Source organism: Aspergillus pseudoviridinutans, assembly GCF_018340605.1.
Source record: "Aspergillus pseudoviridinutans IFM 55266 DNA, scaffold_5, whole genome shotgun sequence".
Classification (NCBI taxonomy): Eukaryota; Fungi; Ascomycota; class Eurotiomycetes; order Eurotiales; family Aspergillaceae; genus Aspergillus; species Aspergillus pseudoviridinutans.
This window is the reverse complement of record NW_025091285.1, coordinates 2,200,133-2,224,202: the sequence shown is the minus strand read 5'-3', so window position 1 is coordinate 2,224,202 and position 24,070 is coordinate 2,200,133. Positions and strand designations below refer to the sequence as shown.

The window sequence follows — 24,070 nt, the reverse complement described above, 5'->3', positions numbered from 1 at the left end:
GCCTCATGCGTGGTCCAAGATGATTGAGATGTTGACAGCTATTGTCGATAATGAGATATTTCTTCATTGCGGAATTGCCAATGCTCTCCTCGCCTTAGAATTCAGACCCGTAATGCCAAGGCTGTGCTTGCATCGGGTGGCACATGTCTTGGGTCAGAATGTATATTTAGCAATAAGCATACCGGGCACACGTGAGACGATTTCCTGTTTTGTCACTCAAAGCCTCATCGAATGCTTATGGTCTGGCAACTGGTAGAAGGTGTAGAATGCTCAGCCTTACCTTAGCCAGATTTCCATTGATCAAGGTTCGAATCTTCGATCCAGCCGATCAATGTGGCGTCTGACGGACTGGAGGCCTTATGAAGCGGTCAGTTCGTAGGCGTACAAGCAGCCCATAATAGGCATGGTTATTATTGCTTGGCGATAATGCTCAGTCTAAGGCGTCTCTTTTATCGGGACCATTATTCGTTCAAACGGAGTCGTGTCACCAACTCAGTGCACTTTCCCGCAGTTGTGTACTTGCGAAGTATGACAAAAATATCTCAAAAGATCGACGGTGTCATCCGAGGCGGGTGGAACTTGCTGGAAGACTGTGAAGCTGTATGTCTCATCGCCTGGTGGACTCAACATCATCAGATGACCGAGCGTTACTCGAACGGGTGTCAGTCGCAGAGTCTTGGATCCCCGCATTTGGCACTCCACTATCATCTGTAGTACCATGTCGATCTCAGTTGCGTACTACTTTCCAAGGCCAGCTGAGGGGGTGTCTCACTCATACCAATATGCGATTGATCCGGTTTCTGAGGATCAAGACTCAGGCCTACCCTTGCGTTGTGATGAATTCTTCAGTGTCTCTCCTCTTCAGCATGGCAAGACGCCTGATCCGGGTCGCCAGTATTCGATATATCATTGCTAATAATAGACAGAAGAGCATGACATATTCAGCAAGAGAAGTAGTATATAAAGCTTCACGATCGCAGCTACTACAGCCAGAAAGATAGCAACACCAAAACACCCAACCACTCAAATTCAACTTATCAAGACACTTACGCAAAGCCACTCGACCCCTCAAGATGAAGTTCACTACACCCATCTCTCTCCTCTCCCTCTTCCTCTCCTCCGCTCTCGCGGTCCCGACCCCAGAGACAAACGCCGCAGCTGCGACCTCCGTCTCCGTCTCCTACGACCAGGCCTACGACGTGGCCGGTACCTCCATGTCCACTGTGTCCTGCTCCGACGGTATCTACGGCCTCATGACCAAGTGGCCTACCTTCGGCAGCGTCCCCGGCTTCCCTCGCATCGGCGGCGCTCCCACAATCCCGGGCTGGAACAGCCCCAACTGCGGAAAGTGCTACGCGCTGCACTATGCCGCGGGCAATATCGACAACACAATCTACATTACGGCGATTGATGCCGCTCCTGGCGGTTTCAACATTGGCCTGAATGCGATGAACCAGTTGACGAACGGATTGGCGACGCAGCTGGGTAGGGTGCAGGCAACGTATGAGGAGGCCGATCCATCCCTCTGTGCATAGATGGATCTTTGGGTGTAGGAAGGACAGAGACAGATGAAGTGGGTTTTTACCAGTGCATGTGCATAACGGCGTGGCTTTCAAGGCCTCTTTCGATCCTTAGACTTGTTGATTTATGTTTATATACGATCCTTTAATGTCATGAGTGAAGATTCATACAATCTATATATATATATGTATGTACAGTGTATATTCTAGGGCATCGGTCATCAAGATATAGCCTCTAACATCTCTTCCACTCGCCCAAACTTATCTCGAACTTTCCCCTTCTGCTGTCCCCGCTCCCGCTCTGCCTTATCGATGCGTTCCCAGTCCTGCCAGGTTGTTGGTCGTAGACCGCGCTTCTCCGCCTCGGGCCGTACACCGTCCCAGCCAAGTCCGGTGCTATTGGCCGGTCCATTCAGCAATGATCCCTTGCCTGTTTGACTCGCCTTGTCCGCAGCCAGAGTGTCAGCGGTGGTAAATGCATCGGTCATGGTTGTAGCGATGACACCAGTTGGGCCACGCTTGACCCAGCCCGCACAGTAGAGCCCAGGCAGATGCGAGATCAGCGAACCATCGGGTAGTCGCTCATTACCTCCCGTAGTGTTCGGGACGGTAATTCTACCGAAGCCATCGTTGGGGATCACACCGCGATCAGAGTCAAACTGGATGCCTAGATCCTCCAACCCTGGTAGAGGGAGGGATTTGTAGCCGACACTGCGGAAGAAAGTGTTGGCGGGTATGTCGACTTGCGCCCGCTTCCCGCTTGAGAGGTACTTTGGTTTAACCTTGGCGCTAGGTGTGTGAGGATCGCTCGGATCCAGTTCATTGCGGGAGAACGTGACGGACGAGAGGCGGTAGGGATGGACAGGAGACCAGTTCAGGCGTTCCGGAGAAAGAAGGAAATCTAAAGACCATGACTTGGTCGCAGTATTGGGGTCATTGGCTGACCCCTTCGCCAGCAGCTGCATTAATCTTTTTTGTGCTCGAGGAAGCGTAGATATGACGTCGTCTGGTGGGAAGAGGTCTCGAGGAATTGGATCAAACGACACAGAAGGCAGCTGTAGAAGCTCCCGGACTTCTTTGATCGTAAAAGCGGCCTAAGGGCAAATTAGCATTGCATGCTACAGAGGAACTGGTCAAACGTACTTGCAACGGCCCGCGACGGCCTACAACCCGAACACGCTTGATCTTGCTCCTGACCAACTCTTCCACCGCGTACTCTGCAATGTCTGTCTTTTGTAGAGTATTGATATCCGATAACAGTATCCTTGCGACATCTAAGGCAACGTTTCCCTGGCCAACAATCACAGCATCCTCACCGACCGTAAGATCTGGTGCCAGATCACGGTGCTCCGGGAGGCCATTGTACCACCCCACAAATTCTCGCGCTGAGTACACGTTACGGAGTGCATCCTCACCAGGTATGCCTAGCCGCTTATCTTTCGGCGCTCCGTATGCGAATAGGATGGCGTCGTAATGTGGTTTCAGCGCTTGGAGAGGTAGATTAGTGCCGAGTTCGATGTTGCCGATAAAGTTGAACCTCGGAGAGGCTGCAACTTCGGTAAACTTTTCTTCGCAGTTCTATTGGGGAAAAGAATCAACATGATGTACACAAATGTGTCTAGAAGCATTAAGAGTACCTTGACTTCCGGGTGGTCCGGCGCAACTCCGTATCGTGCCAGGCCAAAGGGGACCGGCAATTTCTCATACATATCCACCACGGCATCCTCAACTTTAGAGAGCAGTCTATAGGCTGCATAGAATCCAGCAGGTCCTGACCCTACAATGGCAACGCGAAACGGGCGATCGGCCGCTATCGTCTGGCTCTGGTGCCGGCGCTGGATTGTCAATTGCGCCAGTCGCTGACCGTGTGGGCGGTATAGCGACGTGTAACTTATTTTTGCGCTGCATTGGGCGCAAAAATAAGGAGCGCGTTTGAGAGTCATCGTTATTCACTGAGGATATCCATTAGAATCTTAAGATAGACACTAGAAAACTAGTCGTCCAGCGATGACTCCATTTCGTTCCGAGGCCCGCACGTGACCCTTATCAGTCGGTTGCCGCGCCGACTATCGCGAGTGTTGATGCTCCACCCGATTGGGAGCTGCCTTGGATGGGGCCGATCTGTGATGATGATTATCACCTAGGTAAGGTAGTATCTTGATGACAGACTTCTCTTCTCCTCATGCATTCCTCCCGTTCCATGGTTCCGCGTGTGCTTCTCGAACCACATCCCCATCGTACCTTGCATACACATTTTGGTTGATTTCCCCCAGCATTCCTTTCTATCTGGGTCATTCAACGCCCACATTCCACTCCTCGCGTGGATGCGCCGATAAGCATCATCCACCGCGGCCATGGGGAGATCATTGCCTCCATTCATTTATGATCCTCCCTCCTCGCATAGGTTTTATGGACCGACGGATCGTCCATTCAATCCAAAGGCCGTGACACAGGCGAGCTGGACTCGTCCGCGGCCAAAACCTAAGCAGAAAGGACCTTATGTTAGCTTCAACAGACACCCTGACTCGGTAAGTTATTCTTTAACATCTCACCTGGTTTGCACACACCTCTTATTGATGCTCGATCGATAGTATTCGAACTTTCCTGATGGAGTGTCCCGATGGACTCCCATGAGCCCCAGCACAAAGGGAAGAGTGTTCTATGGTCGAAGAGTACAGCTTGGTCTGCGTGTGCTGGCATTACTCGGCGCTCTTGGCTCGCTCTTTTGTGCCATTGTCATTAAGAATGTTGCTATCTCGATCATTTGGATCATTCGAGTCGGGGTAAGTCCACAAATACGGTTTCTTGCGAATCCAGCTAATGTCTGTGCAGCCTATCGTTGCCATTCTTCATACCCTCTACGGAATTTATCACCTATGTCGCTCACCAGTTACCAGACCTGCTGGATCACAAGCCAGTTACATGGTTTTTGCGGCAACGCTTGACCTTGGCTTGATTCCATATTATGTCTTCTCCGCATACATCGCATACAAGCAGATCACCAACAATGCCTACCACTGGAGCACTCTGCTGAGCGCCGAGACTAGTATCACGGACAAGATCGCTCAGTCCACTTTTATCCTTAGCATTGTCAACGGAAGCTTTCATTTGATCTCTCTGTGCATTTCTGTCTGGCTGGCTTTAATATTCCGGCAGATCTCCCAGCTGCCTCCGGATCTGAATCCTCTCGAAGACAACCTGACTGCTCGTCCTCATAAACGAAACAAGTCGGAAATCAACGAAAAGCATCTCAGCCAGTCTACTGTGGCATCTGCAACGTCTATGGAAGAGCCCCTTATTGGCCCTGCTCGGCATGTGCCATTCATGCACACCCGCAACCAGTCCTCAGAAGATGCCTCGAGTCGGTTTTCCGTTATTAACGAGAAGAGGCGATCACAGCAATCGATATACACCGACACGGTTGTCCCACCCGTCCCACCTGTCCCTCAGCACTCCTTCCTGGCCCAGCATGACCAGCAAGCGTCGGTGCAACCGCCCTTGGCAGACTCTCACAACGACCATGCTCAGCAAGTCTCTCATGACCTTCCTGACAGAACTCAATGCGTGAGCCCAGACTCGGACAACTGGATCGTCTACCCTTCTCGGTCACCCTCTCCCGCAGAGGCTGGTTTGAATGAGAACTTAGCCCGTCGAGAACCCTCGTCTGCCTACAGTCAAGCGGAAAGCCTTATCTCTGCAGGTAGCAGCTTCAAGGACTGGCTTACTTCCGCCCAGCGCTACGACCTGCACCTTAACGAGGCAATCTCGGAGGATGTTCGCGGCGAGTACGAGTCACTCGCTTTGCACGAACACTATGCAAATGACGAGGATATTCACGATATCCCTCAGGTGACACGATTTTACGACAACGCTGAGCAAGACATTGGCGACCACAACATCAATATCTTCCTCGACCATAACGACCGCGAGCGGCAATTCTCCGCCTCCCTCCAGGTCAACCCTCTAGCCCTTAACCCTCCCACCCCACAGCCGGTTCAGGAGGAGACCAACCATGCATCCCATCCCCCGACGCGTGCCCCTCTCACTGATATCCCGAACCTCGCTCCTAACCCTCCCGCTTCCCCTCCCTCCCCAGACAGCCCCGAGAAGAAAGGCCGCTTCTACGGAGAACTCAACACTAAGCCTTGGCTCAGCGTCCCCCGGAGCGCAAGCGGTCAGAACGATCCCGACTCGCAAAATTTGGGCCGGAAGAAGAGTAAGCTCGTCAAACGCAACAGCCAGAAACTAAACACGTACGGTTCGCTCAAGCAGCATGACACCGATGATCTGGACGGCGAAAATGAGATCCCTCCCGTACCTACCGATCCCGTCGTTGCGGACAGTGACCGCAAGGGTCGTGTTGTCAGTAACTCCGGAGCTGACATCGGTCGGCATGATTTTGGATCAGGCTCCTCCCTGGCGTATGGTAATTACATCGCCAACTTGGGTGTGGGACGACGACGCGATGTGAGTGGAAAGGTCGCCGAGGAAGGAAGGGGTGGTGTGGTCACAGAGAGTCCGAAGCCGATGAGAGCTGCTGGATGGGCTCGCTTCGCTGGACTCTAGACCGGCAACTTGGAATTCAGGGTAATATTTGGATGATCAGATTTGTTGATGGTGGAATGGTCATTTTCATGATGGAATGGAATTGTAACGAGTTTTACGCGACGGATTTTCTTTCATGTTTTGATAATACTTCTTTTGCATAAAGGTTTGTTAGGTAGTTAGTAGCTTCCTCAAATCCAATAAATATTGTTTTGCAGCTATCAGACGGATTATATGGGCGTTTTATATCGAAGTAGAGGTGAGAAATGACCGAATTACGAAGGGACACCTTCGTACTCCCACCCTTGAATGACCCTTTTGCCTCTCCTCGAATTTCTCCGGTTCGCGTTACATTTAACAAATAAGGTGAGTGCAGTGATGATGCAGATTACAATCCCGGCAATGGCAGCGACCAACACCGTGCGCCGTTCTAGCTGGTGTGGATCGGTTACGTACGGGCAGGTAGTATCAGGACCCCCTGTGACCCAGCAAGACGCAACGTCAAGTGAGTTGAAATCGAGCCAGACCTCGTACTTTGCGGGGTCCGTCGCCGTAGGGTCCAAGGTGTCCTTGGATCCATCGAGCAGGTAATGGTATAGGTAGAGGTTCTCAAGGCCCGTCCGGGGTATCGAGAACGATGTATTCTCCGGGCAGGCGTTGTGGTACGCGTCTGAGTACGCATACGCCTGCGATGACAGGGACCAGGTGAAGGGATGGTTTCCCACACGACAGGCGGCGTGGCGCTCTACGCTGCAGTTAGTGGAGCGCCAATGGCCTCCCAGTGTGAGATCCATTACTGCGCATCGCTCAATGGGCTGCGAATCCTCGTCCATGCCAGGAATTGAGGGATTTCGGGGTTCACCAATAGCCCAGGCCCATGAGACAGACATGGAGATGTTTTGGTATGGATTTACATCTGAATCGGCGGTCTTGTTGAACAAAGTGCTATTGAGCACCGGGGATAAGCCGCATACGGTGAGATTGACGAACAGGTCGGATATTTCTCTTAGGGTCTTGGTATCGTTTGAGCCGTTTATGATGGGTATGCTGCTCGATTGAGCCCACGACGAGTTGACTTGCGACACGGAGGTAGCCCCCGGATTGTAGACACAGCCAGAAGTCAAGCTACCATCATCAGTCGCTGCGCTCGAGACGGTAGTTGTCAAATAATGAGGAGGAAATATGACGTCGTTGTCTGCATTCAAGTCATAGCTCCCCAGCTGCGGGTCCACGGAGCCATATTCCAGGAACAGTCGTTGCTGTTGCGCAAGTTGTACATATTTCGAAGACGGCCAACCATCCGGCGTACTTTGCTTTCCATCCGCTTCTTCGTGAAGGGTGAAATACTCCGTGATAGGTGCGTATCCACTGTCAACTTCATACCATGATTCGTTGAGATTCCTGCGCTCCTCGGCTAGCTGGGACGGCCTGTAGATGTACGCAGAAAGACGCTCATCGAACAAAGCGCTCACGTATTCTGACGGTAACGGCAGCTGTTCCTCGGTCAGGGATGCAGCTGGCTGATCTAAAGATGCCGCACTTGATGCCACATGAAGATTTAGGGTGATGAATGTCGTATACACATTCCATTGAGAATTGGTAAGCCGGAAATGGTCTGTGAAGATATCAACTAGCCCAGAAAGGTCGAGATTATCGGAGCAAAGATAGGGACCCAGCTCGTAGAGTAGCGAGCCTGACGAATCGGCGACTGCTGTGACGGTGCCCGTGACTGCACTGGCTGTGGCTGTGGGAGATGGCGTCGCCGAGACAGTGATGACTTGAGCGTTCTGGGGTCTTGCGACTGGGCAAAAGGTCCAATTTCGGTGCTCCACCGACCAGTATATATCAATTAGAAAACGACGGTAGCCGATAGCGAGCAAGTTCGAAATGCATTTCTGAGCAGCATTGTCGTCGTAGACGTTTTTACCGAAGCATGCTGCAGTCAGCGAAACAGCCGGCACGGTAACAAAGTTGATAGGAATTTGGCCGGCAACATCTCTTTCACTCTAATGAAACCATCGTCAGTCATATTTCATGCAGTGTCAGTTCGCGAGATGAAACGCACCAGCAGTACAGCCACCCATGTAGAGTTTACAAGGGAAGCATCAGGATCATAACTCAGGCCCATGGAGCTGCATGCAATGCGCAGCGCAAATCTAAGCTAGGAGATACAACTCATTTCAGGTTGTTTTCGCGATTGCACTGAGCAATTCGAGTGATGAAATAGTAGTCGCGGCTCGAACCGCGGAGACGCGGGTGGTGCGATTAGTGAATGACGATCGACCCTTTTCCTCTTTGGGCGGGCCAACACCATCTATCTGGCCACTTTGTGATCATCACTCCCCTTGTGATTTTCCGACTTCTTTCAACTTTCAGCCAAACCACTTTGATACAATTCCCTTCCAGCTTCATATTCATTCTCCAGCCTTCATGTATCAGTCTTTCCTCTGTTAATTGATTTATTAACGCAAATCATCTAAATTCCCTTTCAACATGGCGGCTCCAGGTGGGCCTAGCCCGCAGCAGATTGCTGCCATGCAGCAGCAGTTTGCCGCGGAAGCAGCAAGACGAGGAATGAGCCCCGAGGAATTCGCAAAACAGCAGCGCGAACAACTGAATGCAGAGGCCGCGAAGCACGGCATGACGACCGAACAATACGTTCAGCAGTTGAGGATGCGAGCTATGGCCGCGCACCAGCAGCAGATGGCCCAGCAACAGGCTCAAGCAGCGCAGCAGCAGGGACAAGCGGGCCCGCAGCAGCAGCAGCAGCAGCAACAGCAACAACAGGGACAGCCTGGTCAGCCCGCTCCGCCTCAGCAACAGATGCAGCAAGTCCCCGTGAACCCGTCGAATCCTCCCGACCCTAAAGCGATCGCGGTCGCCAAGTTCCTACGCTCCCAGAACCTCAAGTCTCGCACGTGTATCCTGGACGGACAAAGAAAGGACATGTTCAAGGGTACTTTTTCTCGTACTCCTACAAGTCTCCGAACCAGTACTAACAAGTAACATAGTCAAACGCGCTATCCGCGCCCTCGAATCCCCCGCCTACGCCAAAGCCGCCGCAAAAAAGAACTCCCTCCTCCCCCCCGTCACCGACCGCGCCTCCGCCGAAAACGTCTTCAAACTCCTCCCTCTCTCCCTTCTCGCGCTGCGCGTCTCCAAAATCGACCCGCACGCCGGCCACGACCACGCCAAACCAAAGACCCGCGTCAAGGGCCTCTGGACCGTCAAGATCGAGCAGCACCAGGAGACAGACCCCATGATGCACTACGTCTGGCTCTACGAGGGACCCCAGTGGAAACAGAAGGCCATGGCTGCTGCCGTTGTGGCGGGTATCTTCGCCGTTGTCCTCTTCCCGCTGTGGCCCATCATGCTCCGCCAGGGCGTCTGGTACCTCAGCGTCGGAATGATGGGTCTGCTGGGTCTCTTCTTTGCCATGTCCATCTTCCGTTTGATTCTGTTCTGCGTGACCGTCTTCGTTGTGCCTCCCGGTCTCTGGTTGTTCCCTAATCTCTTCGAGGACGTCGGGTTCATTGATAGCTTTAAGCCTTTGTGGGGTTGGCAAGAGGTATTTCTTCTTCTTTCTCCCTACAACCTTCCCTTTCGATTGATGTACTGACTGTACCACAGAGCAAGAAGAAGAAGAAAAGGTCCAAGAAGGCCGTCGCTGGCGCTGAGACAGCAGAGCCACAATCTGCGTCCGGCAAGGGAGATGACTCTACCCCTTCCGCAACTACGACAGCAACACCTGCCGCAGATACCTCCGGCGTCGTGAAGCGCGATTTAGCGCCCAAGGTGGAAGAAGCAACTGAGGAGTAAAATGGCATAGATAGGTTGCACTCAGGCATGATCGTAGGATGCATCGTATCAACTGGTTTCTTTGCATCTTTGAGTCATTGTGGTTGTTCTGGGTTATGTTCTAGACCTCGGGCTACGGGTTCATCGGATGAATAGCCACGTACGACTATATTTCTTAAATGATATATGTTCACTTCGGGCTGGAGTAAGGTTTCACTTATTTGAATTGATCAAAATCCATATGGGCCATAGAGGATTCTGTAATTCCTGTATAATAGTTCTTAATCGTGAGGATGCACTGCTCAGTTTGATGTCGAATCTTGGGATTCGGCCGTGTTGACTCGGCCTAGGTTGAAATATTTGACATGGAAGAAGAGTCTCCACTAGATACGACGGTCGGTATGAGGCATGAAGACTCAAGATGGACCAACATCAAGAACCAGTAAATGTGGGAGTAACGAAAGCGAAGAAGAAAGGAAATAGTGAATGTAGTAACGACATACAGCATGGATATCTTCAACTGTGGCTGTAGAAGAGGCCAAGAAGGTAGGGTAGATGCAATGACAAAGTAACAAAGCTGTCTGGTATCAGTAATATATATAAGAAAGCAAGTCGCTGAGGTATCGCAAATTCAATAAGACTTCAGGCGTGAAGACGGAATTTCCTCAGTAGTGAGGGAGTACAAAAGCACTTTTCCAAAATGCGCAACGCTATGTTTTCGGGGCCGAGGAGATGTACAGGCGTCTCTATAATATCTACCGACGCCTGGAGATGCAGAATGAGCCAAGAGTAGAGAGTAGAGCAAATCGATGTGAAGTGGTATCGCTTATAATCCGGAAGATACCTGGGTATCTATACTTGGAGTAGCAGGAAGGTCGGTAAGGGACTTGGGAGGATTGATGCTGGCAAAGCTTCTTTGGCGGTCTCGTAACGTCTTCGAAGGCGGCAATTGGGAGGAACGAGCTGTGAGGGAAGCGCTTGGTAGCAGAACAGGCCTATGTGGATCGATTGGAGATGGGATTTTTGGTAAGGGGCAATTGGGGGGAGGTGCCGCTGGGGGTCCAACAGACAGTCCCGGCATGCTCTTGCGCCGAGCCATGCTGGGAGGACGACCGCCGTGGTCTGTGGGATACACTCTATCCCGTTGGAGCTCAAGGATGGACTGATTTCCGGAATTTGTCGTTGGTTGTGTGGGTTGCGAATCAGGTAGAATCTTGGTTAACGGGTCAATGGCTATGCTCGGAGGACGGAAGTGCGTTGTCATGGTATACGTTATCGGTAAACGTGGGTTGGGTAGACTCCTGTAGTCCTTATTTCTTTGCTGAGGATCTGCTAGCGAATCCTCGGAATTGGATACCCGCAACTGTCGCCTAGGGGAGGCGTTGCGGGCAGTAGAAGTATCCTCATATATGTCGTTGAGGCCCATTCTACTCATGTTGCGGGTTGGCGACTGAGGTGGGGAGGGAAACGCAGACAAAGTATCGAGTTGCTCGTCAGAATCCTGATGACGGAGCCCATTACTCCGGTCACAGTCCAGACGAGGATCTTGAAGAAGTTGAGCTTGAGCGGTCTTCGCAGCAAACCTCTTGCTGAATGACGGAACACTGAAGTTGGGTGCTGGAGGCGAGGTGCTTCGCAAGATTGGCTCTGGCACCGTTGATGGCGACCACCCAGGTTCATATCCTTCTGTGCTCGCCGATCCTGCCAGATAGGCGGATAGGCGTTTGGTCAGACTTGCCGTGGTCGGGCTCGGCGGTACACCCGGTTGGGACGCTCCAGGAACTGCGGGGCCATTAGGAAGTGTAAAAGAACCACTCGGAGGAGGGACCGAAGAATACAACCGCGCGAAGCCGTTGACGGGTGGTGTCACATCCGTGTGTGTGGTCGACATCGAGTTGGAACGGGACTCAGCGCCAGATTGATAAACGATCGACCGGCGTTGTACAGATATATAGGAGCTCCGGCGAGATTGATCGCTGAGAGCTTGATCTTTTTCGTCGGAACCTGCCAACTGTTGAGGCTGTAGATAGATGTTGGAGAAGCGGTTGGGGTCTCTTTGCACCATCTGTCGGATACTCTGTTTCGGCCGCAGCTGATGCTCCGTGGCCTCGTCGTGCAGGTTTTCGGAGATGTATTTTTTACCGCCGCGGGCTTCGATCTGAGCTCTGACAGCCAGGAGCCAGGAGCTCATATCTTCGGCATTGCAGAACACGAGGAGGAAAGCACGAGTCCATCGCCGGGAATAGGATCGATGAAATCCCAGGCGGGAAAACAAGGGCCGATGGGTATCAACTATTGCGGCGCCGTCTTCTTCCGCACTTTGAGAAATTTGAAGCACGTAACGCTTACCAGGAATCGCATCGCTGGCAAAGGCCACTGATCTGGGGCCCACCTGCAACATCTTCTCCGGTAGTCGGTCATGTTTCCCGGTTGCTGAGTATTGTAAGATATAACCAGATGTGACCAGCACATAGATCTTTTGGGTCCACTCAGTCTTGTTGATAGTGTCGGAGACCGTTCGCATATGTTTCTTCTCTTTTTCTTCCTTCTTCTTCCGTTCCGCGGAAGCTCCCTCATTTAGCGGCTGATTACCCTGAGGGTCAACATCGTTGGAGCTGCTGTTGCTCTTTACGGTCGCCTGGATGCGCAAAATGGTATCAGCAGACATAGCTGGGGCCCAGAGACAGTCGTGCTTGATTGCCTGTGGATAGGCCTGAAATAGCGGAGGGGGCTTCCAGCCATGGTCACCAGCGACTGGGCGACTGTCACTAAGCTTCCCTCGGGACTTCGACGCAAGTTTCATCCGACTCGCACCGCCCGGCGGAGAGGCAACCAAGGTCGACATTGACATTGCAGTTTTGGGGGTTGCACAAACACTTGGCGATAGTGGCGTGTCAGACACGGTCACCGTCTGTGTTACAGTAGTGTGCGCCTCGTCGATTTCCGCGAGTTTCGTGTCAACATTGGACTTACGGGAGGGCTTCTCCCGGGCAAAGAGCCCGCGCAAACCCGACTTGGATGTCTGACGCTTGACCGGAGTTTGCTGTAGCGGTACCCTCTCTCCTTCGCTCTCATTTTGGTAGTCCGTGGGTCGTAGGCGTTGCAGTCGAGGGGTTGCAGACAAGGTTGACGCTGCATCGGGAGCCGCAGCTAGAGTCGGGGATTGCACTGAAGCGTGAGCATTCGGACGGCTGAAGTTAGTTCGCAAAGGAGCTAGTCGTTGACCTCTGCGCTCGCTGACGGATGGGTGAGGGGGCTGCTGATCTAAGCTCATCCTTCAGGAAAAATTGGCTCACATCCGACATGAAAACGCGATTCCAATTGATTGGTGATGATGTGATAGAGAAGTCGTTAGGCTGGAGATTACGGAGCTTCAAGGGCGCGTGTGATTCATCTGGAGAACAGTTCTACTGTTGAGCCGGTAGTGTTGCACATCGATGTGAAGGCGAAGACTGGCATTGCAAGTGGACGCTCGTACCGACGGGTCAAGTGATGATCGCAGCCTGAAACCGAACCCACTGGTTTCAGATTATATTCAGATCGAGAATGGTAAATGCAATTGTACAGAACTCGACTGAAGTGAAGTGTGGACAGAACCGAATAGGAAAGTGGGAGAGATCGCGTGGTGGAGGCTTGAAGCGGAGACGGCCGAACCGAATTTTGGGAGCTCACGTTTGGTGTAGATGTACAGGTGGTAGTTTCAATTCCAGGGAAGGGGATTCAGCTGTAAGGAGTGAGAGAGAAGATCGCAATGCGACATCAGAGCGATTCATGCAGCTCCATTGCGCTTCTCCTGGGTATAGAAAGAGAGTGTTGAGGCGGAAGAAGACAAGGAAGGGGAAAAAAAAAAAGAGAAAGAAAGAGAGCAAACTCGGCCCAGAACTACCAGGCGGATGGAAACTGGGAAGCCAGATCGAGTCAAAGTCGGGACTTTTCCTCTTCTGTGTGAGTGTGATCCTTTTCTTCCGCTAAATTTTCTTCGTCTTAGTTTTAGGCTTTGATTAGCTATGGATCATAATCAGTAGTCCAGTCTAGTCTACTACTACTTGAGATTGGAGTGAAGCTAAATCTGCCTAGAGGATCTGAAACAGTTGGCCTCCTAACAGGAGCAGATTCAGGAAATGAGCTAGATGCAAAGATACAGCGTTGAGATCAGATCGATTCGGAGTATCATCGGTAATAATGATGGACAATTATTGCATGTCGAGAATGCGAGATACTACGTATCTATATGCGCCATCAAGTCTATAATTGGCAATCTACCCCTGACACGGAGGAGGAACAACACTTTTGGAACAGGTTCCGGTCCCACTTGGCCAGAATAGCATCATGTTTATTTACGTAGGGCTATGGCGAGGGGGAAAAAAACATAGTTCCTACTATGGAATAGGAGTACCGAAACTCTCTTCGTAGTTTCGTAGTGGACCTGAACAAAACTGCGCGGTCCTTGATGTATTATTTATTGACAACGGGCGACCTATGGAAAACTCTGCAGCAGATCACAGGTTGTACAAGGTGACGGAACGCAGCAGACTGCAGCAGTCCATACTCCATTCAAGGAATGAGGGACGGCGATCAACGTCAACCGATCGTCGTTCGGCACGATTTCGTACCATCGTATCATATCGCTTCCAGTTTTGAGCGGCTTGACTTGATCCGGTTGAGTCGCGAAGCCACAACTGACAGGTCAATCATTGTTTCTCGAGTAATATGCAATTTGTTCAGAATAATACATAAAATAAGTGCCTCGGAGACTCAACGCGAAGGAGACCCCATCAAAGGCACATTGGGCAGTGAACACTTCTTCCCCTCCGCCTCGGTAACAGCCCCCATCAACTGCGCTCCCTCGTCACAATGCTGCGCCATAGCAATGTCTTTCGACGACAGTCCTCGCGGATTATGCGTCGTCCAATGCACATCCACACTTCCAATCCTCTATAACCGCAAACAATTAGCAAATCGCAACCTTTTCCCGATTCAGCAGAAAAGAACTTACAACGGTCATGGTAGAATGATGCTTCTTTATCGCGCTCTGTGAGGCAACCACATTCATAAAGCTCTGCACCAAACAATCAGCGTCCCTAGTCCCTTGAGAAGAACAACAAACAAAACCCACCACAGCCTTGAAATAAGTCCGAAAATAAAACGTCTTCTGGATCCCCATCCCCTCCCCATCCAACACCCACCCCTTCTCAAGCAACGCTTTCAATCCCTCCTGAACCTCCTCCGCATTCTCACCCGACGAGATCTGCACCTGCGGCTGCGGCTGCTCCTCAGAAGGACCAGCAGCAGTCGAGTAACCTGCATCGGCCATTACGGGCGTCGGTAACCGTCTCCCCTCACGGAGCGCGCAGCCTCGGAGCGGAGACACCGTCGTGCGGGGGGAACTCCGCGTGGAAATGGATGATGACGACAACGACGACAACGACGACAACGACGACGATGATGATGGATAAATGACTCTACCAGATAAAATACTGGGACGAGAGATGCAAGCTCGAACTCGACGTTGCAGCACTCCCCGCGCTGCGTCCATGCTCGAGGTACAATTTAGTCAAAACTTTAAGAGACCTGCTCGTCATCATTAGAAGGTGACATTGACAACGGGAGTTGACAGCGCATCGCAGGACGGAATGGTCACGTGACGACCACGGCTAAGGTGCCTACGCCATCTACGCCATCGTCCACCCCCACAGACAAGGAGCACGGTGAGAGATGGTTCCTGCAGAACAACCTCATCCTCACCCGCATCAGGCAGGTTTTTACGTGTGCTCCGTAAAAGTACCTCGACTCCCCAAGATAAGAGATCGTCGGATGTAACCTCCGGAGCCAGGTCTATCCCACAATCTCCGCAGATGGTTAACCTAAAAAGTCAAAAGTCCGTGGAAGTCACCTCCGCCGTGCCCGCGATCTCTGTAGATGCGCCTGGCCTCCATTGCGGAGTTCGTACTATCATCTGCCCGGCCATCTGTTCAATGACGTTTGATTCCTGTTAGATCACCTGCCTCCTAGCTTTGATAGGGCTATACTACCTCGGGTATTCTAAGGTACTCTCAAGGCCACAGATCCATAAGACAGAGTACCTTAACAATGTGCATTAACTCTAGTAACTGCTCCTCTGTACGGGTCCCTCCCCATCGAGCCTGCATCCGCAGTCATACCTTGATTTCTCTACTCTTCCGCCCATGCCGCCGAGCAGTCGCGCTTGAGTCCCTTTAACGGATTACGTCGACATGAGGCATTACCGGCTACAGATCGCTTGAAACATTGACAGAATGAACATCATCATTTTTCGTATTCTTTCACTAGCCACCAGTAGCCGAGGAGACTTTCGCTAACTACTTCGGTCCCGCCGTGGAGACACATTCGCTAGAAAGTAAACATCCACCTCGCTAGCGACACAAGCATAAAGACAGACAACCACCGTTGAAACAGAAAATTTCGTAAGCCGCAGAAAGAAAAGAAGCTGAAGCCACATAAAAATCCCAGATACAATTAAAAGGCCATCGAAATGGTACGAAGCCGACGCCTATTTAACTCGGGTGTACCGACCAGACTCCGCCCATTCACTCCGCAAGGGTGCAATGCAAACGAGTTCCGAGAGTCGGCAGTCTGAACACGCAAGGAAGGTGTAGCACCAAGGCCTTCCACCACAGGCGATGAAAAGAGAAAAGAAACAAAAGCGAAATAACACTTGCAAAGCCCGGCCCTGCTCAAGAAATGAAAATTGCTCACAGAGGCAACGAACAGAAGAGCCCAAAGCTCGCAAGGCTCACATAAAGCGTGTTGCTGCCTAAAACCCTTCTGTGTCACTGTGGACCATCACTGCGACCATAATACACATCAACGACAACGCTTCCTCGGATACCCATCGGCACCAGGCCGCTCGGTTGTGGAGTTGCGAGTCATGCTCATTCCGCCAAGGAGATACTGTTTCTGCGTGACTGAGCACGAGAGCCCGCGCGAGACGCACCACGAGATGCCACATAGCTGCCCTGTCGGCTTCCAAGTGCCTGGCGGATTCGAAGGTCTTGGCGAGATCTTGCAAGAGAATTTGCCCTAGAGCCAGTGGGTATTCTAGACAACTGTCGGACATTGAGGTCGACTTCGACATCGTGGCGAGCAACCGACAGCTGTTGAGCAAATGTAGAGCGCTGGCGGAGGTAAGGACCGCACCAGTAGATGACATAGACGGCGATGACGAGGACGAATGAGATGCAGACTATAGAAGGTCAAGGTCAGTTTCTGTCTCTGGGATGCAGAACAAACAGATTGAAAGTGTCAGAAGCACTTACACAAAATCGTAGATGCGTACTCGAGGTGACGCTCGCCGCCAATGTCTGTGAAAACGTCTGTCAGCTGCTGTAACCATAAGGCGGATCAATGGACAGGGCAACTTACTCTCGAAGAAAGGTGTGGCAGGAATGGTAAGAACGCCAGCCAAGAAGTCTCGAGACCAGCCATTTCCACCGGTTGCCGACGCAGAGTAGGGACCGTAGGCGCAGACCATGTAGTCAATCGTCGCCATGTAAATGCTGTAGTTGGCAATGCCGACAATGGCAGAGAAAACCATGGTTCCAATCCAGTGGACGGGAGGACCCTGGCCGGTCCAAGCAAAACCAATCAACCCGATTGGCAGGCAAGGAGCAGTGTAAAGAAGCCACCACAGGCGAGATTCGTATTGAGCTCGTTCATCATGAGGCTTAGCGCGTCGCTCTTTGATGTTCCGTTTAATGACTGGGATAAATGATATCCACGCGATGAAATATCCAACTAGGATAGGTAGAAACGACAAGCCGAGTGCAACAGTGCCAAAGCCCCACTGCTTGTAAACAAGACCGAACGACTGGATGAACATAAAAATCAGAGCATCGCTGAAGCCACTCAGTAAAGACAGAGACAGCACGATGGGCTCGGTCAAGAACATCTTGAATGGGCGGATCCAGGTGGCGAGAATTTCCCGCACTGCGAACCGCTCCCGGAACTCAAGCACCTCGTTAGGGCCCCATATATCCTCTCCATTCTTTCTTCTTCTCTTGGCGATTCTGTCCATCAATATCGTCGTGCGAGTCTCCGGAACAAAGACCAGGTGAGCGAGCTGAACAGCCCCTCCGAAGATCAATTGGATCCAGATGCACCAGCGCCAAGGAAGGTATTCTTCGACGAATCCACCGACGACAGGACCGATGACGGAGCCTGCAACAGAAGAAAAGACGACGCAGGCTACGGCGTACTGCTGATCATCTGCCTCCCATAGATCGGCAATCATTCCCAGGGTGACGGAGCCACCGGCAGAACTCAGACCACCCAGGGCTCGACCCACCATGATAGAAGCAAAGTTGGGGGCAAGAGCCACAGGAAGTTGGAAAGCATTGACGAGAAACAGACTTGCCTGGAGAATTGGCTTACGTCCGAGTTCCTCGCTCCAGGGCGCCCAGAGTTCGCAGCCAAAGGCATAAGTAACGAGGAAAATCATGGCACCGCAACGAGCACCTTGCATACTGACTCCGTACTCTTCAGAGATGCCAGTCAGAGCGTTGGAATACAGACTGGTATTAAAGTTCATGGAAGTCTGGACAAGAAAGATCACGCTGATGACTGTCCACTTTTTCCAAGAGGGCCAGGAGTACCCCAGCTCGTCATAACAATCGGCTTCTTTAATGACCTTGTCCGCCCTCGAAGGCTTTTCTTCGACAGCTTCCACCGTCTCGACATTTTCGATGTCTGCCGCTGTGGGCTCTGGCTTTTCAAACGCTGGGTCAATGCCCTGCTCAGCGTGAGTTGAGGACGAGGCCTCAGATTCATGATGATGCGAGTCTTCTATCTCCATGACCCCCTCAGAGGGAGGAGGCACTGCCATTTTGAGATAGCCTGCTCTGTATCTCGCGTATCACAAACCTAAGAAGATAGTTAGAGTGTGAACGCGTAATAACTATTAGGTAGACAATGTAAACTTACTTTAATAATCAAGAGATCTTTGACTTGGCAAGGCTATCACAAGCTGTAGATGTAGATAGAAGGGATTATAAGCAGAGGAAAAGCTGAGGAGGAGACAGGAAGAGGAAAACAATGAGATAGAAGCTTTATCCCGCGAGTTAAAAGGTGGTTGTGTGAGAGAAGTAAGACTAACACTCGGCGAAGTGTTAATGTAACCAAAGGTTTGGGGAGAGAGGTGTGCAGATCAAGAGGTGGGAGAGAACAGGAACGAGGAAAAACAACAGTCAATTAACAGAGTAGAAGAAGTATGAATGCGGTCAACAAGAGGCGCCTCAGGCTATCTATATTATACTGCGTGGGCTGGCAGGAACCCCAGAAAGGGAAAGGACGGGGAAATACCTGATGCTACTCTACCACCCATGGACAAAGCCCACTTTGTGCCTGCACTTTACTTCCCTTCCAATGGAGAGAACCCGGGGTAAGTCAGTACGGGGCTTCTCTGCTAATTTCCAAACTTTCTTTATCTAGGTACCCTAATGAGCCATTCAGGTTACAAAGCTACTGAGAGCAGAATACACTCATCAGCCTTTGCTGTACGTCTCTTGCCAAATCCTGTCTTTTTGCCCACACTTTGCCTCTGTTCCCTTTACTGAAAACATTTATCTCTTTCCAGGCATGCTCGCCCCTTCCTTTTGCATAATTGATTATTTTTTCTCACGCAGAGACTGCAGCCAGAAAACTGCGCATTGAACATGGGTTTGGGCCAAGGACGCAGCCGGAGACCGAATCAGGACTGGAGATTCGAGCCCACTCGCCACGCCGACCAGGAGGAATGTCCTTCCTCAACAATTTCGAATGGAACATCTGGGAACCTCAGGGTCCAGTCAGCGTCTGCCCCTCGTCATCTGAGCCAACGGAAAACGGCGATGGGAAACCCCACGGGCAAGTTGAAGATGGCCGCAAATGGACAGGATTTATGGTGCTCCACTCGGAAGCGTGTGTGCTAAGGCCGAAGAGTACCACTACAGAAGCCGCTCTGGGCCGACAACTTCAGGAATGCCCGTTTCGGGAAACCAAGGGGCCAAGCCATGGGACGGTGTCGAAGGGAAACCTACAGTACAGTCAAACCTGCGAGCAGGAATACTCTACTGCAGCCTTGGTCTCGTTCTCAATGCATTTGACAGAATTTACAGAGTACAGACTGACAATGAAGAGGCTAGCAACCCGTATTGACGCAAGGAGTCGGGATAGTTGGCCGGCAGTACATGGGCCATTCTTGGTGTGGCTTCCCGAGGCGGTCGGGTAATGGCGATCTTTGCTTAGCCGCCAGAAATTCCCAGCATTGAGTTAGGACTTGCTGGAGTACGACAAATTACGACGGGCACATCGAGACGATCAATGTTGGCGTGCGAAAAATCGTGACACTACGGTGTTGGAAACTGGAGTAAACCATAACATTTGTCCAATTGCAGTGGTTTTCCTGAGTTTCGTGGGGCGTTTTCTCTTCGGGGCCACCGCGGGTGACGTCAGGTCTCTCTTCTCTTCCCTTATTTTCCCGTCGGCTCTTACGCAGATCGTCATTCCCCAGTAGGAGCTGGACTGGTTTACGACGACAACTTTAGTCATGCATTTGTATAACTAGTTGATTTCTGGCCTGATCGTGAGATGTCTTACTTTCCAGAATATTTCATAGAACATTGTCCGATGTTGACAATCCTGTCGCCTGCATGAGGACGTAGGAGGCTTTCTCCGTAACCTGGCAATGCAGTAAGTAGTATTTCTCGAACACCTCAGACGGTGACGTTTCAATAAGCAGATCGGATCCACCAAAGGTACATTTGTTAAAGTAAAGAGATCATACGGCAATACTAAGGGGCAAGGATAAGGTAATTCCATGATTATCTTACGAGAACGCGTCGGTGCCTTCTGATATTCCGAGTTACTAGTCTTTCAATGCAAGCGCATGGAGTCAGCATGCAGCCTTTCTGAAACCCATGGGAATGTTCTCACTGTCGGTGTCAGTTTCAGATGCCTGACATAGGCTAAGTTCGCTCAGTAGAATTTAGAAATTGGTTTGCCTAAACGGTGATCCAAAGCTTACTGTCTAGGTCAACCCAGGTTAGGAGTCCTCTCCTATGTACAAGGCTCGTACGACATGACAAAATCGCTCAGTCAAGGATCGTTGCCAACGTGATAATAGGGCCTTAGGGCGGAAGTTGCAGCTTCAATCCCACTAAGAATCAAGCCCATCATGAACCATAATTAGATTTCATTGTCTATTGATTCAGTGTCCACTGGGGTCCTTGACACTCCTTACTTCGTAGCCACGTTACCCCGGCCCCATCTTGCTGATCTGCTTCACGTTTTTCTCGCCCTCTTACTTCAAGCTTTGGTTTGGAGACTGGGGAATGTTCGATTGCGGTTTCCCCCTCACATCCACTTCTTTTCAGAAAAAAAATCCCCGAAACCCACGCCCACGAGGAAAGCAAGATCGGTCGATGTCACGTGGTCCACCTTATGAGGTCAAAGTAGAAATCAGCCTGTTTTCCTAAACCGACGGATCCGAGGCTCAAGCTTTCTGGCTGATTGGCACTCTCTTGGGTGGTTGGCTGCGTGACTGGTCCGGTTGCGGGTCTTGACTCCATCACTAATCCCAATTCAGCAGCGGAAGCCGGTATCGGCTGGAACTGTGAAAGTCAAACTTCAGAGTTCACAACCTACTGACTTTCTTCTAAATTCTAATGCTCCTACTCTGGTGCCTCAGGTGTCAGGTCTCATCCCCTTTCCACTCCGCTTTCCTCCAGGCTGTTGCCCACGGGGTAGATAATAGTGTCCCTGTTTTCCGGAAATGGGCAAGTCATGTTTCAGGAGTCAGCTGACAATAACCCTTTTTTTTGTAATGTTAAACTTCCTATCATGTATGAGCGAAATAGTTGATGATACTATGATCTACGGTCGCATTGTGGCTGACATCTAGGTTTATACTCAGAGTATATCTATAACTATCGCCAGCACGAAGACGCCGCATTGGGCTTCTCGAAGCTCACCGCTGTCTGATCCTAGTCATGTGGCGTTGCTCTGTCGAATTGAGATAAAGTCCGCCTGACTTTCAAGTAGATCAGTTGTAACCTTCTGGCTCTCTAAGAGTCCAAGTTCTGTCCCTGATCTTCTGACTTGCAGTAGTAGTTCCCGCATGGGCGAGGTCCGTGGCTTTGACTAGAAACAAGCATGTCTTCGTTGACCGTTGACACTGAAAGAATCCAGTCAAGCTTTTGAGAGTGCAACAGTATCATGTTGAGCTCATCATTCCAGCAAAACCAATACCAACTTGTCAAGCTTCATGGTTTGTCCATCCTCATCGGAGGCCCGGCTGGACTCTGGCATTGCATTCCACGGCATGTACTTCCGACTCGCATATACCAGCCTCAGGTAATTCTGGTAACCCACGAGTTATCCTATATAGAAATGATCGTGTTCTCAGGCCTTCGCTACGAAAATAGGAGGTCAGCATATGCGCGTAAATTCCCTTATCCATCCTTTGTCTCTCAAGTGAACGGTCCATTCCAGCTTCAGGACGCTAGGTCAAACCACAGGGCATTGAATGCTAGGCATTCTATCTCAACGAGTCTGGCAACAGGCACATGTAGTCTGGCTGATTCTGTTGAGGCCGTAGGCGATGAGCATCACTAATCTGCTTCCGTGGAGCATTGGTCAACTGGCACTCGGTTGAAAGCAGGGGTTGATGTTACTTGCCTTAGCTTTGAAGCTCTGCGAAGTTATCAGCTTTTGACGCTCTGATATTGTGTGCTGATGCTTTGCAAACCGAGCTTGTTGATACAACCATGATGTGGCTTGGATACTCAGCCCTAACCATGTGCCCTACAATGAAGTCAGAAATGGTCAAGCTGTGGCGCAGCTGGCTGAATTCAGAATAGCGTGACTGACTAACAGCTGCTGCTCTGGTTGCGGGCATCATCATAACCAGAACACATAACTAAAGCTGAGTTTGAGTGAACAGTGACTGTAATCATCATCATTAACATCATCCCCATCGTCATTGTATCACATCACTCTTCGTTCGTCCCGGGCTCGCCCTACCACCTCTTCAGCCCAAGGAATGCCTCCTGATCTCAATTCTCTTCCGCCATCTCGTTCCCCCTCATCCCCGCGTCCACCACGGACAGTCCCCGCCTCTTCCGAATCTGTGTCAGCGGTCTCCCCTGCAGCGTCATCTACCACCATGAACAACAATACTAATGCCACGGACCTGTCCCGTCGGTCGTCACGCGCTTCACCTCGTACAAGGTTGTCAATTTCAGAGCAGCGCCGTCCTCCCACAGGTACCCTGAGCGAGTCCGAAATTCCCTCAGCCGAGCACCGTTCCTCCCTGAGCCATGCACTTCGCACGGCAAGTCCCACGATCGGAGGCAGCCCGATTTTTGCTACGGGCGACCCGCACCACCAGCGTGCTCCGTCTCTAGGGGAGCTCCACCAGGAATTGGAGCAAGAGCAAGAAGCACAAGTGGTATGATTATCTATGCGCTATCCTCAAAAACGCAAATTGACTATGAATGCTGATTGGGCAATAGAACCGACTGTTGCAGATGATTCGGAATCAACAAGCCCAACTACAACAACTCCAGCAGCAGCAACAATCAGGCGCAGCGGTTGAAGATTCCACACCACCGTCCGAACGGTCTGTCGGTGTCCCCATAATACCGCCACTTCCTGCCGCAGGTAGCGGTCGGACATCCACTCAGTTTCCTTCATCCCTGTCCAGCCACCGAGCGTCGCGACCTTCCAGCCAGACTGCCTCTCCCAGTCTTCGGCCGCTGCCTTCTGCTTCTCTGCATGGAACGTCGGCCGACTCGTCCCGCGGGCCCGAAGGGTTGGACCTGGCAACAGGCACCAGTGAGACCTCGTCCCGACGTGGTAGCAGGGATGAGGTGGCTTTCTACCAAGCCGAAGCATCCATGCTCAATCGCGAAAACCAGATGCTTCGCCAGCGTATACGTGAATTAGGTTTGTCTGCTCTATTCTCTCCGTCTGTCATCTCTGCCAAGTCTCGGCATCTGCTCATCTCCTATGTATGCTCKGAGCTGAAGATCCAAACGCTAACAAAGCAAAAGAACGACATATTAGTGAGTTGACCACCTCTGGTGCCCGACCAGAGCAGAGTGCGCCACCTGCCAGACAGGGGGCCGAAACCGCCGATCATCATGCATCTGCCGGTGTGGGGTCGGCTACTGAACCCACGAACAAGTCTTGAT

General features: G+C 51.3%; 10 protein-coding genes across 10 annotated transcripts; 5 read left to right on the top strand and 5 right to left on the bottom strand.

Annotated features, from left to right (window-relative positions):
* Positions 1-1,073: 1,073 nt before the first annotated feature.
* aspf13 (allergenic cerato-platanin Asp F13) lies at positions 1,074-1,535 on the top strand (the record flags this gene model as incomplete). The annotated part of the gene is made up of 1 exon (XM_043303718.1): positions 1,074-1,535. One exon carries the CDS (start codon positions 1,074-1,076, stop codon positions 1,533-1,535), a length of 462 nt encoding a protein of 153 aa, XP_043159653.1.
* A 206-nt stretch (positions 1,536-1,741) lies between these two features.
* Positions 1,742-3,463, bottom strand: Asppvi_007834 (NADPH-adrenodoxin reductase; the record flags this gene model as incomplete). Its single annotated transcript, XM_043303717.1, has 3 exons — positions 1,742-2,614; positions 2,664-3,098; positions 3,158-3,463. The coding sequence occupies 3 exons, from the start codon at positions 3,461-3,463 to the stop codon at positions 1,742-1,744; spliced, it is 1,614 nt and encodes a 537-aa protein (XP_043159652.1).
* A 411-nt stretch (positions 3,464-3,874) lies between these two features.
* Positions 3,875-6,086, top strand: Asppvi_007833 (uncharacterized protein; the record flags this gene model as incomplete). Its single annotated transcript, XM_043303716.1, has 3 exons — positions 3,875-4,048; positions 4,112-4,303; positions 4,353-6,086. 3 exons carry the CDS (start codon positions 3,875-3,877, stop codon positions 6,084-6,086), a joined length of 2,100 nt encoding a protein of 699 aa, XP_043159651.1.
* Positions 6,087-6,340: 254 nt separating this feature from the next.
* On the bottom strand, positions 6,341-8,193 carry Asppvi_007832 (Lectin C-type domain protein; the record flags this gene model as incomplete). The annotated part of the gene is made up of 2 exons (XM_043303715.1): positions 6,341-8,071; positions 8,131-8,193. 2 exons carry the CDS (start codon positions 8,191-8,193, stop codon positions 6,341-6,343), a joined length of 1,794 nt encoding a protein of 597 aa, XP_043159650.1.
* A 365-nt stretch (positions 8,194-8,558) lies between these two features.
* Positions 8,559-9,884, top strand: Asppvi_007831 (Sec62 family protein translocation protein; the record flags this gene model as incomplete). Its single annotated transcript, XM_043303714.1, has 3 exons — positions 8,559-9,021; positions 9,077-9,633; positions 9,696-9,884. The coding sequence occupies 3 exons, from the start codon at positions 8,559-8,561 to the stop codon at positions 9,882-9,884; spliced, it is 1,209 nt and encodes a 402-aa protein (XP_043159649.1).
* Positions 9,885-10,689: 805 nt separating this feature from the next.
* Asppvi_007830 (peptidase family M20/M25/M40 protein) lies at positions 10,690-13,137 on the bottom strand (the record flags this gene model as incomplete). The annotated part of the gene is made up of 1 exon (XM_043303713.1): positions 10,690-13,137. One exon carries the CDS (start codon positions 13,135-13,137, stop codon positions 10,690-10,692), a length of 2,448 nt encoding a protein of 815 aa, XP_043159648.1.
* Positions 13,138-14,618: 1,481 nt separating this feature from the next.
* On the bottom strand, positions 14,619-15,177 carry Asppvi_007829 (4a-hydroxytetrahydrobiopterin dehydratase; the record flags this gene model as incomplete). Its single annotated transcript, XM_043303712.1, has 3 exons — positions 14,619-14,798; positions 14,860-14,922; positions 14,980-15,177. 3 exons carry the CDS (start codon positions 15,175-15,177, stop codon positions 14,619-14,621), a joined length of 441 nt encoding a protein of 146 aa, XP_043159647.1.
* Positions 15,178-16,774: 1,597 nt separating this feature from the next.
* Positions 16,775-18,723, bottom strand: Asppvi_007828 (putative MFS multidrug transporter; the record flags this gene model as incomplete). The annotated part of the gene is made up of 3 exons (XM_043303711.1): positions 16,775-17,085; positions 17,159-17,203; positions 17,265-18,723. The coding sequence occupies 3 exons, from the start codon at positions 18,721-18,723 to the stop codon at positions 16,775-16,777; spliced, it is 1,815 nt and encodes a 604-aa protein (XP_043159646.1).
* A 539-nt stretch (positions 18,724-19,262) lies between these two features.
* Positions 19,263-20,106, top strand: Asppvi_007827 (uncharacterized protein; the record flags this gene model as incomplete). The annotated part of the gene is made up of 2 exons (XM_043303710.1): positions 19,263-19,278; positions 19,523-20,106. The coding sequence occupies 2 exons, from the start codon at positions 19,263-19,265 to the stop codon at positions 20,104-20,106; spliced, it is 600 nt and encodes a 199-aa protein (XP_043159645.1).
* A 2,811-nt stretch (positions 20,107-22,917) lies between these two features.
* On the top strand, positions 22,918-24,069 carry Asppvi_007826 (uncharacterized protein; the record flags this gene model as incomplete). The annotated part of the gene is made up of 3 exons (XM_043303709.1): positions 22,918-23,325; positions 23,390-23,822; positions 23,930-24,069. 3 exons carry the CDS (start codon positions 22,918-22,920, stop codon positions 24,067-24,069), a joined length of 981 nt encoding a protein of 326 aa, XP_043159644.1.
* Position 24,070: the final 1 nt, after the last annotated feature.